Source organism: Heteronotia binoei, chromosome 19, assembly GCF_032191835.1.
Source record: "Heteronotia binoei isolate CCM8104 ecotype False Entrance Well chromosome 19, APGP_CSIRO_Hbin_v1, whole genome shotgun sequence".
In the NCBI taxonomy this organism is placed as follows: Eukaryota; Metazoa; Chordata; class Lepidosauria; order Squamata; family Gekkonidae; genus Heteronotia; species Heteronotia binoei.
The window spans coordinates 30,277,822-30,293,361 of record NC_083241.1 but is presented as its reverse complement, the minus strand read 5'-3'; the positions used below and the strand labels follow the sequence as shown (position 1 = coordinate 30,293,361).

At 49.3% G+C, this 15,540-nt stretch overlaps 1 protein-coding gene across 1 annotated transcript in view; it reads left to right on the top strand.

Annotated features, from left to right (window-relative positions):
• DUOX2 (dual oxidase 2) overlaps positions 1 to 14,752 on the top strand; it is a 63,971-nt gene extending 49,219 nt beyond the window's left edge. Inside the window, exons 23-33 of the mRNA XM_060259975.1 lie at positions 1,752 to 1,933; positions 2,938 to 3,168; positions 3,948 to 4,047; positions 5,965 to 6,014; positions 6,136 to 6,263; positions 9,439 to 9,592; positions 11,426 to 11,658; positions 12,763 to 12,921; positions 13,085 to 13,240; positions 13,458 to 13,586; positions 14,620 to 14,752. Of these exons, the coding sequence (XP_060115958.1) occupies positions 1,752 to 1,933; positions 2,938 to 3,168; positions 3,948 to 4,047; positions 5,965 to 6,014; positions 6,136 to 6,263; positions 9,439 to 9,592; positions 11,426 to 11,658; positions 12,763 to 12,921; positions 13,085 to 13,240; positions 13,458 to 13,586; positions 14,620 to 14,742 (1,645 nt within the window). The 3' untranslated portion in view covers positions 14,743 to 14,752. The remainder of the gene's footprint in view (positions 1 to 1,751; positions 1,934 to 2,937; positions 3,169 to 3,947; positions 4,048 to 5,964; positions 6,015 to 6,135; positions 6,264 to 9,438; positions 9,593 to 11,425; positions 11,659 to 12,762; positions 12,922 to 13,084; positions 13,241 to 13,457; positions 13,587 to 14,619) is intronic.
• Positions 14,753 to 15,540: the final 788 nt, after the last annotated feature.

Genomic DNA, 15,540 nt, shown 5'->3' with positions numbered 1-15,540 from the left:
AGTATTAAAGAGAACTGTTTTAAAATGATGTATAGATGGTATATGACTCCTAAAAAATTGGCAAAGATGAACAATAAGATGCCAGACAGATGTTGGAAATGTAAAAAACATGAAGGTTCTTTCTGCCATATGCAGTGGACTTGTGAAAGAGCAAAAAAGTATTGGCAGATGAAGTGGAAAGTAAAAGGACATTGGACAATTTTTGATAATGATTAAGTTTTAGAAGAAGAAGAAGAATGTAAGTTTTTGTTTTAATAGTTAAGGGTACCTTTAAATATTAGCGTTATAAGTAAATATCACCGGTGGGGGTCAAGTAACGAGGGGAGGGGTGGGTAAAAAATAATATATGGGGTAGATAAAAGAAGTTGTTAAGATTTAAGAAATAATTTTGTTACCATATGTTACCAATAAAATTGTTTTAACCAAAAAGATTGGCTCTTGCCATGATGTATTCTGCAACCTTTACGCTTTGAACTGTTCTGCTCTGAACCTCTAGCTTGCCCTGTAGTAGCCTCCCAGTCTCATGACCACGACGACTGATGACTGCAGATTTATACCCTGCCCGTCTCTCTGAATCAGAGACTTAGAGCGGCTTACAATCTCCTTTACCTTCCTCCCCCACAACAGACACCCTGTGAGGTGGGTGGGACTGAGAGGGCTCTCCCAGAAGCTGCCCTTTCAAGGACAACTTCTGCCAGAGCTATGGCTGACCCAAGGCCATTCCAGCAGCTGCAAGTGGAGGAGTGGAGAATGAGGAGAGGGTTCTCCCAGAAAAGAGTCTGCACACTTAGCCACTACAGCAAACTGGCTCTCAGCTATGCATGCTATCTTTTGCATGCATGGCTGAGACTGGGAAATTACCACAGGGCAAACTAGAGGTTCAAAAGAGGTTGCCATGGCTCCCACTGCTGTGATTTATGCTATGACATTTGCCCTGTATGGGGACCCCAGTGGGCCCCTGGTGGATGCTAGCCCAGCGCTCAAGTCCCTTGCCAGTGGTGGAAAGTGTTATTAAGCTGTGGCCAACTTATGGCAACCTCTGTAGGGTTTTCAAGGAAAAAGACATTCAAAGGTGGTTTCCCATCGCCTGCCTCTGTGTACCAACCCTGGACTTACCCGGTGGTCTCCCATCCAAATACAAACCAGGGCTGATCCTATATCGCTTTCAAGATCTAATGAGATTGGGCTAGGCTGGGCCATCCATCTCAGAGTGCCCTGCTGTTGCACCAGCCAAGGGACGTTCAGAGGTGTTTTCCCATTGCCTCCCTCTGCATAGCAACCCTGCACTTCCCTGGTGGTCTCCTATCCAAGTACTAACCAGGGCTGGTCCTGCATAGCTTCCAAATTCTGATGAGATTGGGCTAGCCTGGGCCATCCACCTCAGGGCGTCCTGCTTTTGCACCAGCCAAGGGACATTCAGAGGTGGTTTGCCACTGTCTGCCTCTGCACAACAACCCTGTAATTACTCAGTGGCCTTCTATCCAAGCACTAACCAGGGCATCCCTGTAGGGTTTTCAAGACTATAGATGAACAGAGGCGGCTTAGGCATTGCCTGCCTCTGCTTAGCAACCCTGGACCTCCTTGCTGATCTCTCATTCAAGTACAGAACCAGGGCCAAGCCTGCTTCTCTCCCACGTTCTGATGAGATCAGGCTATCCTGGTCCATCCGGGTCAGATTCATATCTTTGCACCCCATTCATCTTCATTTTTGTCTCATCCAAAAAACTCCGTTCGTTCCCCGTTCATTCCAGATCGTCTTTACTAACTCAGCCGCATCTCTACACCGAGGCGCGAAGGGAGAAGTACCACCGGGGTCTAGTCCACCAGAAGATCCAGCAGTTCAAGCGCTTCATTGAGAACTACCGCCGCCACATCATTTGCGTGGTGATCTTCTCTGCCATCACGGCCGGCGTCTTTGCGGAGAGGGCTTACTGTGAGTTGCCGGGCGACCCATGGGCGCAGAGTCACCCGCTAGGCCCGGGACCTAGAGTGGCCAGCTGGGGCTCGAACTCCACATCCTCATCCAATGAGGAAGGAGGAATGCCTGTCTCCAGAGCAGGCAGCCCGTGGCAGCCACACCCGAGAGTGCCACGTACGTATCTGCTTGCGGCGCAGACTAACGCCAAAGTAGAACCGAGAAGCCTGCCTGCAAGTAGAGCTTTATTAATGGGTAACGAGGGAAGTTTGCCGACCAAACTTCCCGGTTCTGCTTTGTAGTGGCTGCTTTTGTGACTCAGGCCTGTAGAGACTGGCTTTGCGGGGCTAGAATTCTTCTTAGTCCAAATAGTGTTGCTGTAAAAGAGCGGGAAAAGTGACTCGCCTATTGCACTATAATCCAAACCCCACCCTATTCCGCAGTTCACCATTTATTATAGCTGCTTCAAGCCCTTGACGGTAGTTTTGCCAAGACGGTAACAAAGGTAAACAAGGCATGAAACCTTAAATCTCTTTAACCCAAGCATCCGGGGAGAGGATAGAAGCATGCAAAGCAGGGGTCCCCAACTGTTTTCACCCTGTAGAATTCTGACACAGGATAGATGGGCACAGCCACAAAATGGCCACTGCAGGAGGCGGAGCCGTCCACAAAATGTCTGCCACAGGAGGCGGAGCCACACACACAGAGGAAATTCGAGCACAGGGGAGAAGAGGGGTCATTAAAATATACTGGGAAAGAGGGATAAGAGAGAGAATAAAACCGACACTGTGGTGGGCAGCTGCCATTGAAACAATATTATTTTAATCTTCACGGCCAATCAGATCTTCACTTGCAAATCAGAAGGCCTATAGGACAAAGGCACCTGCTGGCCCCACCCATTTTCGAAGAACACTTGGTGGGCGCCAAGAAAGGTGTCAGTGAGCACCATGTTGGGGACCCCTGATGTAAGGAATCCTGGGTGTTATCGTTTCCGGGACCAACTGGTTTTCCTGTGTCCGCAGACTATGGGTTTGCAACCCCTCCCACCGGCATCGCTGACTCGACCTTTGTGGGCATCATGATCTCGCGGGGGGGAGGGGCCAGCATCTCGTTCATGTACTCCTTCATCCTGCTCACCATGTGCCGGAACCTCATCACCTTCCTGCGGGAAACGTTTTTCAACCGCTACATCCCCTTTGACTCCGCCGTGGACTTCCACCGTTGGATCGCTGCAGGGGCCCTGATCTTTTCAGGTAGATTTTGGGAGACACACACACACTTCAGCAGGGGGCTGGGGGTAGGTTTGCCAGATCCTGGTTGGGATGCTCCTAGAGATTTGGAGATGGAGCTCGGGGAGGGCAGAGACCTCAGCAGGGTACAAGGCCATAGAGTCCATGCTCCGAAAGCATCCATTTTCTCCAGGGGAACTGTAGTCTGGTCTGGAGATGAGGTGTAATCAGGGGAGGAATTCTAGCAGGAGCTGCTTTGCATATAAGGCCTCCCCCCCAATGTAGCCAATCTCCCAAGAGCTTACCAAAAAAAGCCTTGTAAGCTCTTGGAGGATTGGCTACAGCAGGGGTGTGTGGCCCAGGGGTGGAATTCTAGCAGGAGCTCCTTTGCATATTAAGCCACACACCCCTGATGGAGCCAATCCTCCAAGAGCTTACAAAAGAAAAGCCTTGTAAGCTCTTGGAAGATTGGCTACAGCAGGGGTGTGTGGCCTAATATGCAAAGGAGCTCCTGCTAGAATTCCATCCCTGGGTGTAATACTGGGGGATCTCCAGGTCCCACCTGGAGGCTGGCATCCCTCACACACACACTGTCATGGTTGACAGAAAGTAGCATTCGGTAGGCAGGCGTGGCTTCCCCCAAAGGAGCCTGGGAACTGTAGTTCTGTTGAGAGTGCAGATGATTCTTTGCTTAAAGTTGTAGCTCATCATAGCACTAGGTGTTCCGTGGCATTTGAAACTGCTTGTTTAAACATTAGCTGTAGAGACACAACTCTCTGTCTCTCTCTTCTGATATCCTGCAGTCCTTCATACACTGGGGCACATCGTCAACGTCTATATCTTCACAGTTACGCCCCTCAGCGTCCTGTCTTGCCTCTTCGCCGGAGTCTTTACGGATGACGGGTGAGTCGCAGGCCCCTTTTGGATCTTCTGACAGTGGCATCCTTGGGTTGCCAGCTCAGGGCTGGGGATTTCCTGGAGTTTTTTGGAGGGTGGGGCTTGAGGAGGGCAGGGTTTGGTGAGGGGAAGAGCCTCAGTGAGGTAGGATGCCATAGAGTCCTCCTTCCAAAGCTGCCATTTCCTCCAGGGCAACTGAACTCTGGAGTTTGGAGACTGGTTGTAATTCTAGAACTCACCTGGTGACATCCCTAAGAAGAAGAAGAAATTATTATTATTATTGTTATTATTATTATTATATTTATATCCCGCCCTGCACTCCAAGTCTCAGAGCAGCCTACAATTTTCTTTATCTCCCCCCCCCCACAACAGACATCCTCTGAGGTAGGTGGGGCTGAGAGAGCTCTCCCAGAAGCTGCCCTTTCAAGGACAACTCCTACGAGAGCTATGACTAACCCGAGGCCATTCCAGCAGCTGCAAGTGGAGGAGTGGGGAATCAAACCCAGTTCTCCCAGATAAGAGTCCATGCACTTAACCACCACACCCTTCTAAGCTAGGGCTACCAATCCTCAGGCTGGGGCAGGGGTCAGGGATCCCCTGGTTTGGAGGCCCTCCCTCCGCTTCAGGGTTATCAGAAAGCAGGAGGGGGAGGGAAATTCCACTGGGCACTTCATTATACCCTATGGAGACCAGTTCTCATAGGGTCTAATGGAGAATTGATCAGTGGGTATCTGGGGGGGGGGCTGTTTTTTCAGGCAGATGCACCAGATTTTCAGCATAGCATCTAGTGCCTCTCCTAACCCCCCTCCCGAAGTTTCAAAAAGATTGGGCCAGGGGATCCAGTTCTGTGATCCCCCCCTCCCCAAAAAAAGGTGCCTCTATCCATTATATTCAAATGGAGTGAAAGCATTTAAAAGGAGCATGGTCACTTTGAATGTGATGGCCAGAACTCCCTTTAGAGTTCGATTCTGCTTGTCACAACCTTGCTCCTGGCTCCACCCCCAAAGTCCCCAGATATTTCTTGCGTTGGACCTACAGATAGCCTATCCTAAGCCCAGTGACTTCAACAGACTTAGAAGATGTAACCCTGCTTAGAATGGCAGTAAATCTGATCTCCTTCAGGCATGCTCCATTGCTTCTCTCCAAGTAGGGAATTTCCCCCCATTGGTATTTGAAGGGAGACTTTGAACAGATTGCATTTCATCCGCCTTTCCCATCGTCAGGATTATTTGCTGCCCCATTCTAGGGGGGCGGAGTTCCTAATTTTTTTTTTTTTTAATGCAAGGCTGAAGGAGAGGGGTCCGCTTCTACACTGATATAACTCCACCCCAAACTTGCTCTTTTATTTATTTGTTTTAACGAAAGCTCAGACTCTGCCACAGAACCTTGCAGGGTGACCGCAGGCCTGTCGCACGCATTCAGTGTAACCAACCTCACAGGGCTGTTTGTTGTGTGAATAAAAGACAAGAGACCATTGTAATGAGGGTGGCAGCTTCCTGGTGGCACCTGGAGATCTCCCCATTACAGTTGACATCCAGACGATCAAGATCAGTTCCCTGGAGAAAATGGCTGATTTGGAAGATGGGCTCTATGGCATTGTACCCGTATTGGCAGCTCTGCTGTGCAGCTCACTGGCACCCTTGGGCAAAAGCCAGGGGTTGGTAGCATATTTGTTCCAGTGACAGCTCTGTCCTGCATTGTTTGTGCCAGGGCTTTTTTTGTAACAGGAACACCTTTGCATATTAGGCCCCACACCCCTGATGTAGCCAATCCTCTTCTTCCAGGGCCTACTATAAGCTCCAGGAGGATTGGCTACATCAGGGGTGTGGGGCCTAATATATAAAGGAGTTCTTGCTACAAAAAAAGCCCTGGTTTGTGCCAATCAAAACATTAAATTGTGTCTTTCCCCCTTCTTCTTTCCAGGTCCCAGATCCCCCCTAAGTACTATTGGTGGTTCTTTGAGACAGTCCCAGGTAAGATGGTGATGGAGGTTGCTGGCAAAGATGGATCATGCGGGACCAGCAGAAATGGACCGTGCTGGTTGGTCCTTAAACGTTGCCTGGAGTTTCACTTCTTCCTGTCTCTCTCCCTTAGGCATGACCGGGGTGCTGCTGCTGGTCATTCTCGCCATCATGTATGTCTTTGCCACTCACTACTTCCGACGCATCAGTTTCCAGGGCTTCTGGATCACTCACCACCTCTATGTGGTCCTCTATGTCTTGGTAAGACACTCCTGAGCCCTGCTTCCTCCCTGATAGAACTGCTGCAATTGTATGAACATGTGGAGAGCTCTCCGCTACGCATTTGGTCAGGCAAATGAGTCCGTTTGGCCTGTGTGTGTGTAAAGAGCTGTCAAGTTGCAGCCGACTTGTGACAACCCAACCAGGGGCTTTCAAGGCTTTCAAGTGAGAAGCAGAGGGGGTTGGCCATTGCCTGCCTCTCCAGTCTTCCTTGGTGTTCTCTCTTCCAAGTACTGACCCTGCTTAGCTTCTCCCAGCAAGGGGCTTTCAAGGCAGGTGAGATGCAGAGGTTGCCTTCCACTGCAGAGCCTTCCTTGGTGCTCTCCTTCCCAAATATTAGCTCTGCTTAGCTTCCCCCAACAAGGGTCTTTCAAGGCAGGTGAGAAGCAGAGGTGGTTGGCCATTGCCTTCCTCTGCAGAGCCTTCCTTGGTGGTCTCCCACCCAAATAATAACTCTGCTTAGCTTCCCCCAACAAGGGTCTTTCCAGGCAGGTGAGAAGCAGAGGTTGCCTTCCTCCGCAGAGCCTTCCTTGGCGCTCTCTCTCCCAAATACTAGCCCTGCTTAGTTTCTTCTAGCAAGAGGCTTTTCAGGGCAAGTGAGCAGTAGAGGTGGTTTTCCATTGCCTTCCTTCCCCTCCAGAGTCTTCCTTGGTGGTCTCCCATCCAAGCACCAACCCTGCTTAGATTCTCCCAGCAAGGGGCTTACAAGGCAAGTGAGAAGCAGAGGTGGCTAGCCATTGCCTTCCTCAACAGTGCCTTCCTTGGTGGTCTCCCATCCAAGTACTAACCCTGCTTAGATTCTCCCAGCAAGGGCCTTTCAAGGCAAGTGAGAAGCAGAGGTGGTTGGCCATTGCCTTCCTCTGCAGAGCCTTCCTTGGTGGTCTCCCATCCAAGTACTAAACCTGCTTAGCTTCTCCCAGCAAGGGGCTTTCAAGGCAAGTGAGAAGCAGAGGTGGCTGGCCATTGTTTTCCTTTGCAGAGCCTTCCTTGGTGGTCTCCCATCCAAGTACCAACCAAGCTTAATTTCTGAGATCTGACAAGATCGAGCTATACCATGCCACCTTCCCTCCCCTGTTTGACCTACCTGTTTAATTTTTTTTCTCTCAGTAGCAAAGTATAGGTTGGGGGTGGAGGAATTCTAAAATTGGTTGCATGATTTTTAGGTCACATGTTTAGTAAAGGAATGAAAGAACAAGGCTTAGGAAACATTAAGGAGACCAAGGGAGGAATAGGAAGGAATAGTTCAATTAGTAGGGATGCCAGCCTCCAGGTGGGACCTGGGGATCCCCTGGAATCCAGGCTAATCTCCAGACTACAGAGATCAGTTCCCTTCAATAAAATGGATGCCTTGGAGGGTGGACTCTGTGGTCTTGCACCCTCATGAGCTCCCAAAGAGTGCTTGTGAATGGTTCCTCATCCTCTTGGAGAGGAGTGACAAGTGGAGTGCCTCAAGGATCTGTCCTGCGACCTGTTCTGTTCAACATCTTTATGATTAGGATGAAGGAATAGAGGGAATGCTTATTAAATTTGCAGATGATACTAAATTGGGAGGGGTTGCAAATACAGTAGAAAACAGAAACAGGATACAGGATGACCTTGACAGGCTGGAAAATTGGGCTAAAATCAATAAAATGAATTTTAACAGGGATAAATGTAAAGTTCTGCATTTAGGAAGGAAAAATCCTATGCATGATTATAGGATGGGGGAGACTTGTCTTAGCAGTAGTATGTGCAAAAAGGATCTAGGAGTCTTAGTGAATCATACGCTGAACATGAGTCAACAGTGTGATGCAGTGGCTAAAAAGGCAAATGCAATTTTGGGCTGTATCAACAGAAGCATAGTGTCCAGATCACGTGATGTGATGGTATCGCTTTACTTTGTTCTGGTAAGACCTCATCTGGAGTATTGTGTTCAGTTCTGGGCACCACATTTTAAGAAGGATATAGACAAGCTGGAACAGGTCCAGAAGAGGGCGGCGAAGATGGTGAGCGGTCTGGAGACCAATTCTTATGAGGAAAGGTTGAAGGAGCTGGGGATGTTTAGCCTGAAGAGGAGGCGGCTGAGAGGTGATATGATCAACCATCTTCAAGTACTTGAAGGGCTATCCTAGAGAAGATGGGGTGGAATTGTTTTCTGTGGCCCCAGAAGGTAGGACCAGAACCAATGGGTTGAAATTAAATCAAAAGAGTTTCCAGCTCAACATTAGGAAGAACTTCCTGACCGTTAGAGCGATTCCTCAGTGGAACAGGCTTCCTTGGGAGGTGGTGGGCTCTCCTTCTTTGGAGGTTTTTAAACAGAGGCTAGATGGCCATCTGACAGTAATGAAGATCCTGTAAATTTTGGGGGAGGTGTTTGTGAGTTTCCTGCATTGTGCAGGGGGTTGGACTAGATGACCCTAGAGGTCCCTTCCAACTCTGTGATTCTATTCCCTGTCCTCCCCAGGCTCCATCCCCAGATCTCCGGGAGTTCCCTAACCTGCATCTGACAACCTTACCCCCCATCCCCTGTGGGTGGCCAGAAGGGACTGGACAACCCTCTCCAGGGCACATTTTGTAGCAGGAGTTCCTTTGCATATTAGGCCACACCCCCTGATGCAGCCAATCATCCTGGAGCTTACCGTAGGCCCTGTAAGAAGAGCCCTGTAAGCTCTTGGAGGATTGGCTACATCAGGGGTGTGTGGTCTAATATGCAAAGAGTTCCTGCTACAAAATGAGCCCTGACCCTAACAGTCATATACAGGGCTTTTTTTGTAGCAGGAACTCCTTTACATTATTAGGCCACACCCCCTGATGTAGCCAATCCTCCAAGAGCTTACGGTAGACCCTGTAATAAGAGCCCTGTAAGCTCTTGGAGGATTGGCTACATCAGGAGTGTGTGGCTTAATAAGCAAAGGAGTTCCTGCTACAAAAAAAGCCCTGGTCATATATATAAACATTTGGAATTCTTTTATACCAAGGCAAACTATTGGGAGTGACTGTGGTTCAGTGGCAGACCTCTTTGCTTTCAGGTTCAGTCCCTGGCATCTCCAATTTTTTAAGAAAAGGATCAGGTAGTGGATATTGTGAAAGACCTCTAGTTCGGACCCTGGTTGCCAGGATCTTTGTTTTAAAAGATGCAGTATAACGACTGCTGTGTTGGGCGTTGTGTCCTTCCCAGGTTATCGTCCACGGCAGCTTTGCTCTGATCCAGCAACCCCGTTTCCATATTTATTTCCTCGTCCCGGCTCTCATCTACGGGGCAGACAAACTCGTCAGCCTGAGCAGGAAGAAGGTGGAAATCAGCGTGGTGAAGGCCGAACTCCTCCCTTCAGGTAGCGTGGGGCCATTAGCCCTTCTGACTGAACTTCCGTGGGGGATTGGTTCCTGGCAGAGAGAAATACTGCTGGTCTTTGTGCCCTGGGTTTTTCCTCACCCTGCATAGCTTGGCCTGTTCCTTGCTTTTGCTTCTGTGACTACTTCATCCCTTGGTGTTAGATTCCTCTTGACAAAATGTGTTTTGCACCCCTGGTTGGGGGGGGAGGGCAGCTGTGGCTCAGTGGCAGAGCATCTGCTTGGCACATAAAAGGTCCCAGGTTCAATCCCCGGCATCCCCAGTTGAAAGGATCACATAGCAGGTGATGTGAAAGACCCTGACCTGAGACCTTGGAAGTTCTAGGGATGCCAGCCTCCAGGTGGGACCTGGGGATCCTCTGGAATCACAGCTCATCTCCAGACTACATAGATGATTTTGCCTGGAGAAGATGGAGGCTTTGGAGGGTAGCTTCTATGGCATTTTATCTCACTGAGGTCTCTGCCCTCCCCAGACTCCATTCTCAAATCACCAAGAGTTTCCCAACTTGGATTTGACAATCTTACCCGCCCCCTCCATCCCCTTCCGGTGACCAGGGGGGACCTAACAACCTTAGTAGAGAGCCACTGCCAATCTGAATGGACAATCCTGACAATGGACGTGCAGATCTCCAGCCACAACCTGAAGGCTGGCAACCCTAGAGTTGGCAGTCTTGCCCAGGTCTCTTTTTTTATGCCCATTTCTGTATCACTGCAGTGAAAGTGCATAGGTGCATCCACAACCCAAAGAGCACCCAATTCTGCCTCCCGTCCTAATGCATTGAATATATTGCTTCAACTGTGCTTTCCCACTAGATGCAGTCCCAATTGCCCAGCACCCATTCCTGCGAAACCACTGGCCCGATTTTTCTCCCGTTACATTTTTATCTCCCCCTCCTCTGAGCAGCATATATGCTTCTTTCCCCATTCCATTCTCATAACAATTCTGCAGCAGATTAGGTTGATAAAATAATATTAGCTTAAGGTCACCCAGTAAACTTCATGGCTGAGTGGGGACTTGAACCCAGGTCTTCCAAATCCAAGCCTGATACTCCACCACTACACCGCACTGGTTCCCACACTTTTGGAAACGCTTTACTAAAAATTCAGTGGCCTGAGCTACTAGAGTGTGTTGGGGGGGGAGGTAGTTGTAAATTTCCTGCATTGTGCAGGGGGTTGAACTAGATGACCCTGGAGGTCCCTTCTAACTCTGATTCCGTGTTTAGCTGCCTCTCGGTTGGGGTGGATCAACAATACTGCAAGTAGCTTTTCTCCAGCTTAAGGAGTCTTCTTCCAATTTAAGCTGCTTTTCCTCCCATGGAAAAGCCATTTAACCTGGAAGAAGAGCAAGATTCGAATCCTGAAGCACCTTAAAGGCTGATAAGATTTTCCAGGGTCTGAGCTTTCAGGAGTCAAAGCTCCCTTTGTCAGATAACTGGAGGAACAGCTGTGGTGTCATGGTTAAGAGCGGTGGGCTCTAATCTGGAGAACCAGCTTCAATTCCCCACTCCTCCACTTGAAGCCAGCTGGGTGACCTTGGGCCAGTCACAATTCTTTCAGCCCAAAAACAGACCTAGCTTGCCACAAAAAGAACTAGAATTTCAGGCTGCTATACAGTCTTCAGATCTCCTGGCTATGCTACATCCACTGTTGTACAAGAATGGTTAGTTATTCTTTTGATAAATCAACTTTGCTCAGTGGAGTAGTAGGCTAAGGTAAGATCTGCACCAGTGTCTTTAGAAGGTACATTTCCACATAGCTTGTGCCTTGATGGAAGATCCTCAGGAAGCCTCTTTCTCCCCCTTCCCCTGGTGTAGGGGTCACTCACCTTCAGTTCCAGAGGCCTGAAGACTTTGACTACCGGTCTGGGCAGTGGGTGCGAATTGCTTGTCTGTCTCTCGGCACCACCGAGTACCACCCCTTCACTCTGACCTCCGCTCCCCATGAGGACACGCTGAGCTTGCACATCCGAGCAGCTGGACCCTGGACGACCCGACTTCGAGAGCTCTACTCCCCGGAAAGCGTGGCGGAGATTGGCAAGTATCCCAAGGTAAGACTACGAGGTTTTCATCTCTCCCTGCCTAGAGCTTAATTCAGGGGAAGGAGACTAAACAGAAACAGGCTGTTTGCTCTATTTATGTAATTAATTTTCTTAAAACATTCATTAGCCGACTTTCTCCCTTGGGGAACTCAAGGCGGCTTACAATGTAAATAAAACATTATTAAAAACACAATTAAAACAGCAATGATTAAAAAAAATATTAAAAGTCACAAATTTTAAAACTCCAATCTGAACTGCCAATAAATAAATAAAGAAGAAGAAGATGATATTGGATTTATATTCCATCCTACACTTGGAATTTCAGAGTCTCAGAGTGGCTCACAATCTCCTTTATCTTCCTCCCCCACAACAGACACCCTGTGAGGTGGGTGGCGCTGAGAAAGCTCTCACAGAAGCTGTCGTTTTCAGGGACAACTCCTGTGAGAGCTATGGCTGACCCAAGGCCATTCAAACAACTGCAAGTGGAGAAGTGGGGAATCAAACCCGGTTCTCCCAGATAAGAGTCTGTGACTTTAACCACTATACCAAACTGGCTCAGATGCAATCCTAAATAAAACAGTCTTCAAATGCCTCCTGAAGATTATCAATGAGGAGGCCAGGTGCACCTTCCTAGAGAGGCTGTTCCATAATTATGGGGCTACCACAGAAAAGGCCTTATCTTGTGTGCCCACAAGACCAGCATCTTTGATTGGTGGAACAGCCAGGCGGCCTCTTCCTTGCCTTGGCAGGCTAATCTGCACATGTGTTGATTATCTCATATTTAGTCAAGAACCAATTACCTTTCTAGATAGTAATCATATGATAAAATTAGCTTCTACCATAGAGTTTTTGCCCAACAACTAGAGCATCACCCTGATGTGCCTATGTCACTTCCAGGTCATGTTGGAAGTCTCATAGGCACGCCCCTAAAATGTCAGCTAGACCCTCTTTAGGGGGGCCAGTTCCCCCTGCTGGCCAGCTGAGTGGCAGCAGAAATGTAGGAGCTGGTAGTGGGGGACCCCTGCCTCCACCCAGCCCCACAAGTCAGCCAACCCTCACACTGTGTTGTCGGAATGAGGAAGCAGTTGAGGTTTTTTCTTTGCCTCTTTGCAGCTCTACCTAGACGGGCCTTTCGGGGAAGGACACCAAGAGTGGAATAAGTTCGAAGTGTCTGTGCTGGTGGGAGGTGGCATCGGGGTGACCCCGTTTGCCTCCATCCTCAAAGACCTGGTCTTCAAGTCATTGGTCGGCTCCAAGATCCCCTGTAAGAAGGTGAGGTCAGCTGGACGGGAGATGTTCAGATTGGTGAACAGTAGAGTGCCGCTCCCAGAGAAGGCGGTGTGCCTCCCACATTAGGCACAGATCAGCCAAGTTTGTGGTCTTGGTTCCTTGAGGGCTCCAGCAATCACCATGCCCGTCTTCTCCTCCTTCCCAGATCTATTTCATTTGGGTGACCCGGACGCAGAGGCAGTTTGAGTGGGTGGCCGACATAATCCGCGAGCTGGAGGAGAAGGACCAGCGTGAGCTGGTGTCCGTCCACATCTACATCACCCAACTGGCGGAGAAATTTGACCTGCGCACTACTATGCTGGTGAGTCTGAATCTGAGCTTGGGGGCCCTGGATGCTTCTCTGGGGAGGGTACACATCTAATTCCCTCTAGGAAGAGGCCACAGCAGTTCATCCTGACGAGGCCTAATTCCACTCTGGTTTTCTGCGACCTCATGGAGATGTAAACGGTGGCAGATTCCAGGGCAAGAGATGGCGTTATGCTCTGCATTCTGACTCTCTCTCCCCCTTTTCTTTCCAGTACATCTGTGAGAGGCACTTTCAGAAGGTCCTGAACCGGAGTCTGTTCACAGGCCTGCGATCCATCACGCATTTTGGACGGCCCCCTTTCCTCCCCTTCTTCTGCTCCTTGCAAGAGGTGCATCCAGAGGTCAGTGGCAAAAACAGGCAGAAGCGTCTGGAGGGTGGAAGCAGACAAAGAGGCGGAGCCTTTGTAAGGGATTTTGCAAGAGGCCTCAACCATAAATGGATAGGATTAGGGGCTGCCAGCCTCTGGGGGGAACTAGGAATCCCCTGGAATTACAGCACATCACCCAACTGCAGAGATCAGTTCCCCTGGAGAAAATGACTGCTTTGGAGGGTGGACTCTATGGCACTGCGCCCCACTGAGGCTCCTGTCCTCCCCAAGCTTCGTCTCCAAATCTCCAGGAGTTTCCAGCTGCCCTGAGCCTGCTTAGGCGGGGGAGGGCGGGATACAAATAAAATTTTACTTACTTACTTTCCCAACCTGGATCTGGCCACCCTACACCCCCATTCCCATTGAGGTTGCCAGCCTCCAGGTGATGGCTGGAGACCTGCTATTACAGCTGACCTCTAGGCAACAGAGATCAGTTCACAAGGAGAAGAGGGCCACTTCGGAAGGTGGACTGTAGAGCATTGTACCCCACTGAAATCCCTCCCTTCTTCAAATCCAGGGCTTTTTTTGTAGCAAGAATTCATTTGCATAATAGGCCATGCCCCTCCCCCCAATGTAGCCAATCCTCCAAGAGCTTCCAGGGCTCTTCTTACAGGGCCTACTGTAAGCTCTTGGAGGATTGGCTACATCAAGGGTGTGTGGCCTAATATGCAAAGGAGTTCCTGCTACAAAAAAAGCCCTGATGGAGACAATGAACACATAACGCTTCCTTATACCGTGTCAGACCCTGAGTCCATTCAAGTCAGTATTGCCTACTCTGACCGGCAGCAGCTTTCCAGGTTCTCAGGCAGAGGACTGTCCCAACACCTTTTCCTTCTAAGTGGAGATTCTGAGGATTGAACTCGGGTCCCTTCTTGCCTGCCAGAACAGATGCTTTTTCACCACGGCTTCTCCTAAGTTTCGAGCCCCTCTTAGGGCTGGATGTGAGTTTTGCTGCTGACTCTCCTCTCACAGCTCCCTCCTTCTGAGCTCTTTTCCTCACTTTCAGGTGAAGAAGATCGGGGTGTTCAGCTGCGGCCCCCCGGGCATGACCAAGAACGTAGAGAAAGCCTGCAAGAAGATCAACAAGCGGGACCAGACCTATTTTGTCCATCACTACGAGAACTTTTAGGCCTTCGACTGACTCATGTCCTGATGTCTTTCTTGGGGAGTGGCTGCCATGCAACTGTTTCTTGTAAACACCACCCCCCACCCACCCCCCACTCCATCTATTTTTGTAACAGACACAGCCTGTCACGTTTCCCAGATGGTCTCCCATCCAAATACTAACCAGGCCCAACCCTGCTTCAATCCCTGGCATCTCCAAAAAAGGGTCCAGGCAAATAGGTGTGAAAAACCTCAGCTTGAGACCCTGGAGAGCCACTGCCAGTCTGAGAAGACAATACTGACTTTGATGGACCAAGGGTCTGATTCAGTATAAGGCAGCTTTATATGTTTCCAGCAAGAGAGGGTTTGTGGGGGCTGATGTTCCCATCTTTAGTGCCTTGAAGACAAGGGTACTTCCGTCCAGTGTTCCCTCTAAGCTGAGTGAGTGTGAGCTAGCTCAATTTTGTAGCCTCTGTCTCACACATTTTTGTCTTAGCTCAGGAAGGAGGACCCCCAGAGCACACTAATGGATGGAGTAGCCCAATTGCTTGCTCACAACTTTAATGCCAGTAGCTCAAAAAGTAGAATTTTTGCTCACAAGACTCCACAGCGTAGAGGGAGTATTGCTTCCATCCCTACCAAAAATGTCAGTTTTGAGTACTTGGCTAGAAAATTTAGGCCCAGAATCTCTCTTTGAGAACGCTTAGATCCCTGCCAGGCTTAGACCGTTCGAACAGATGGTAATAGGAGTCACCTCTAAAATATTTGGTAGACATTTTTTTGAATAAACACTCTATTTACCTGAAAAGAGGACTTGTCTTTT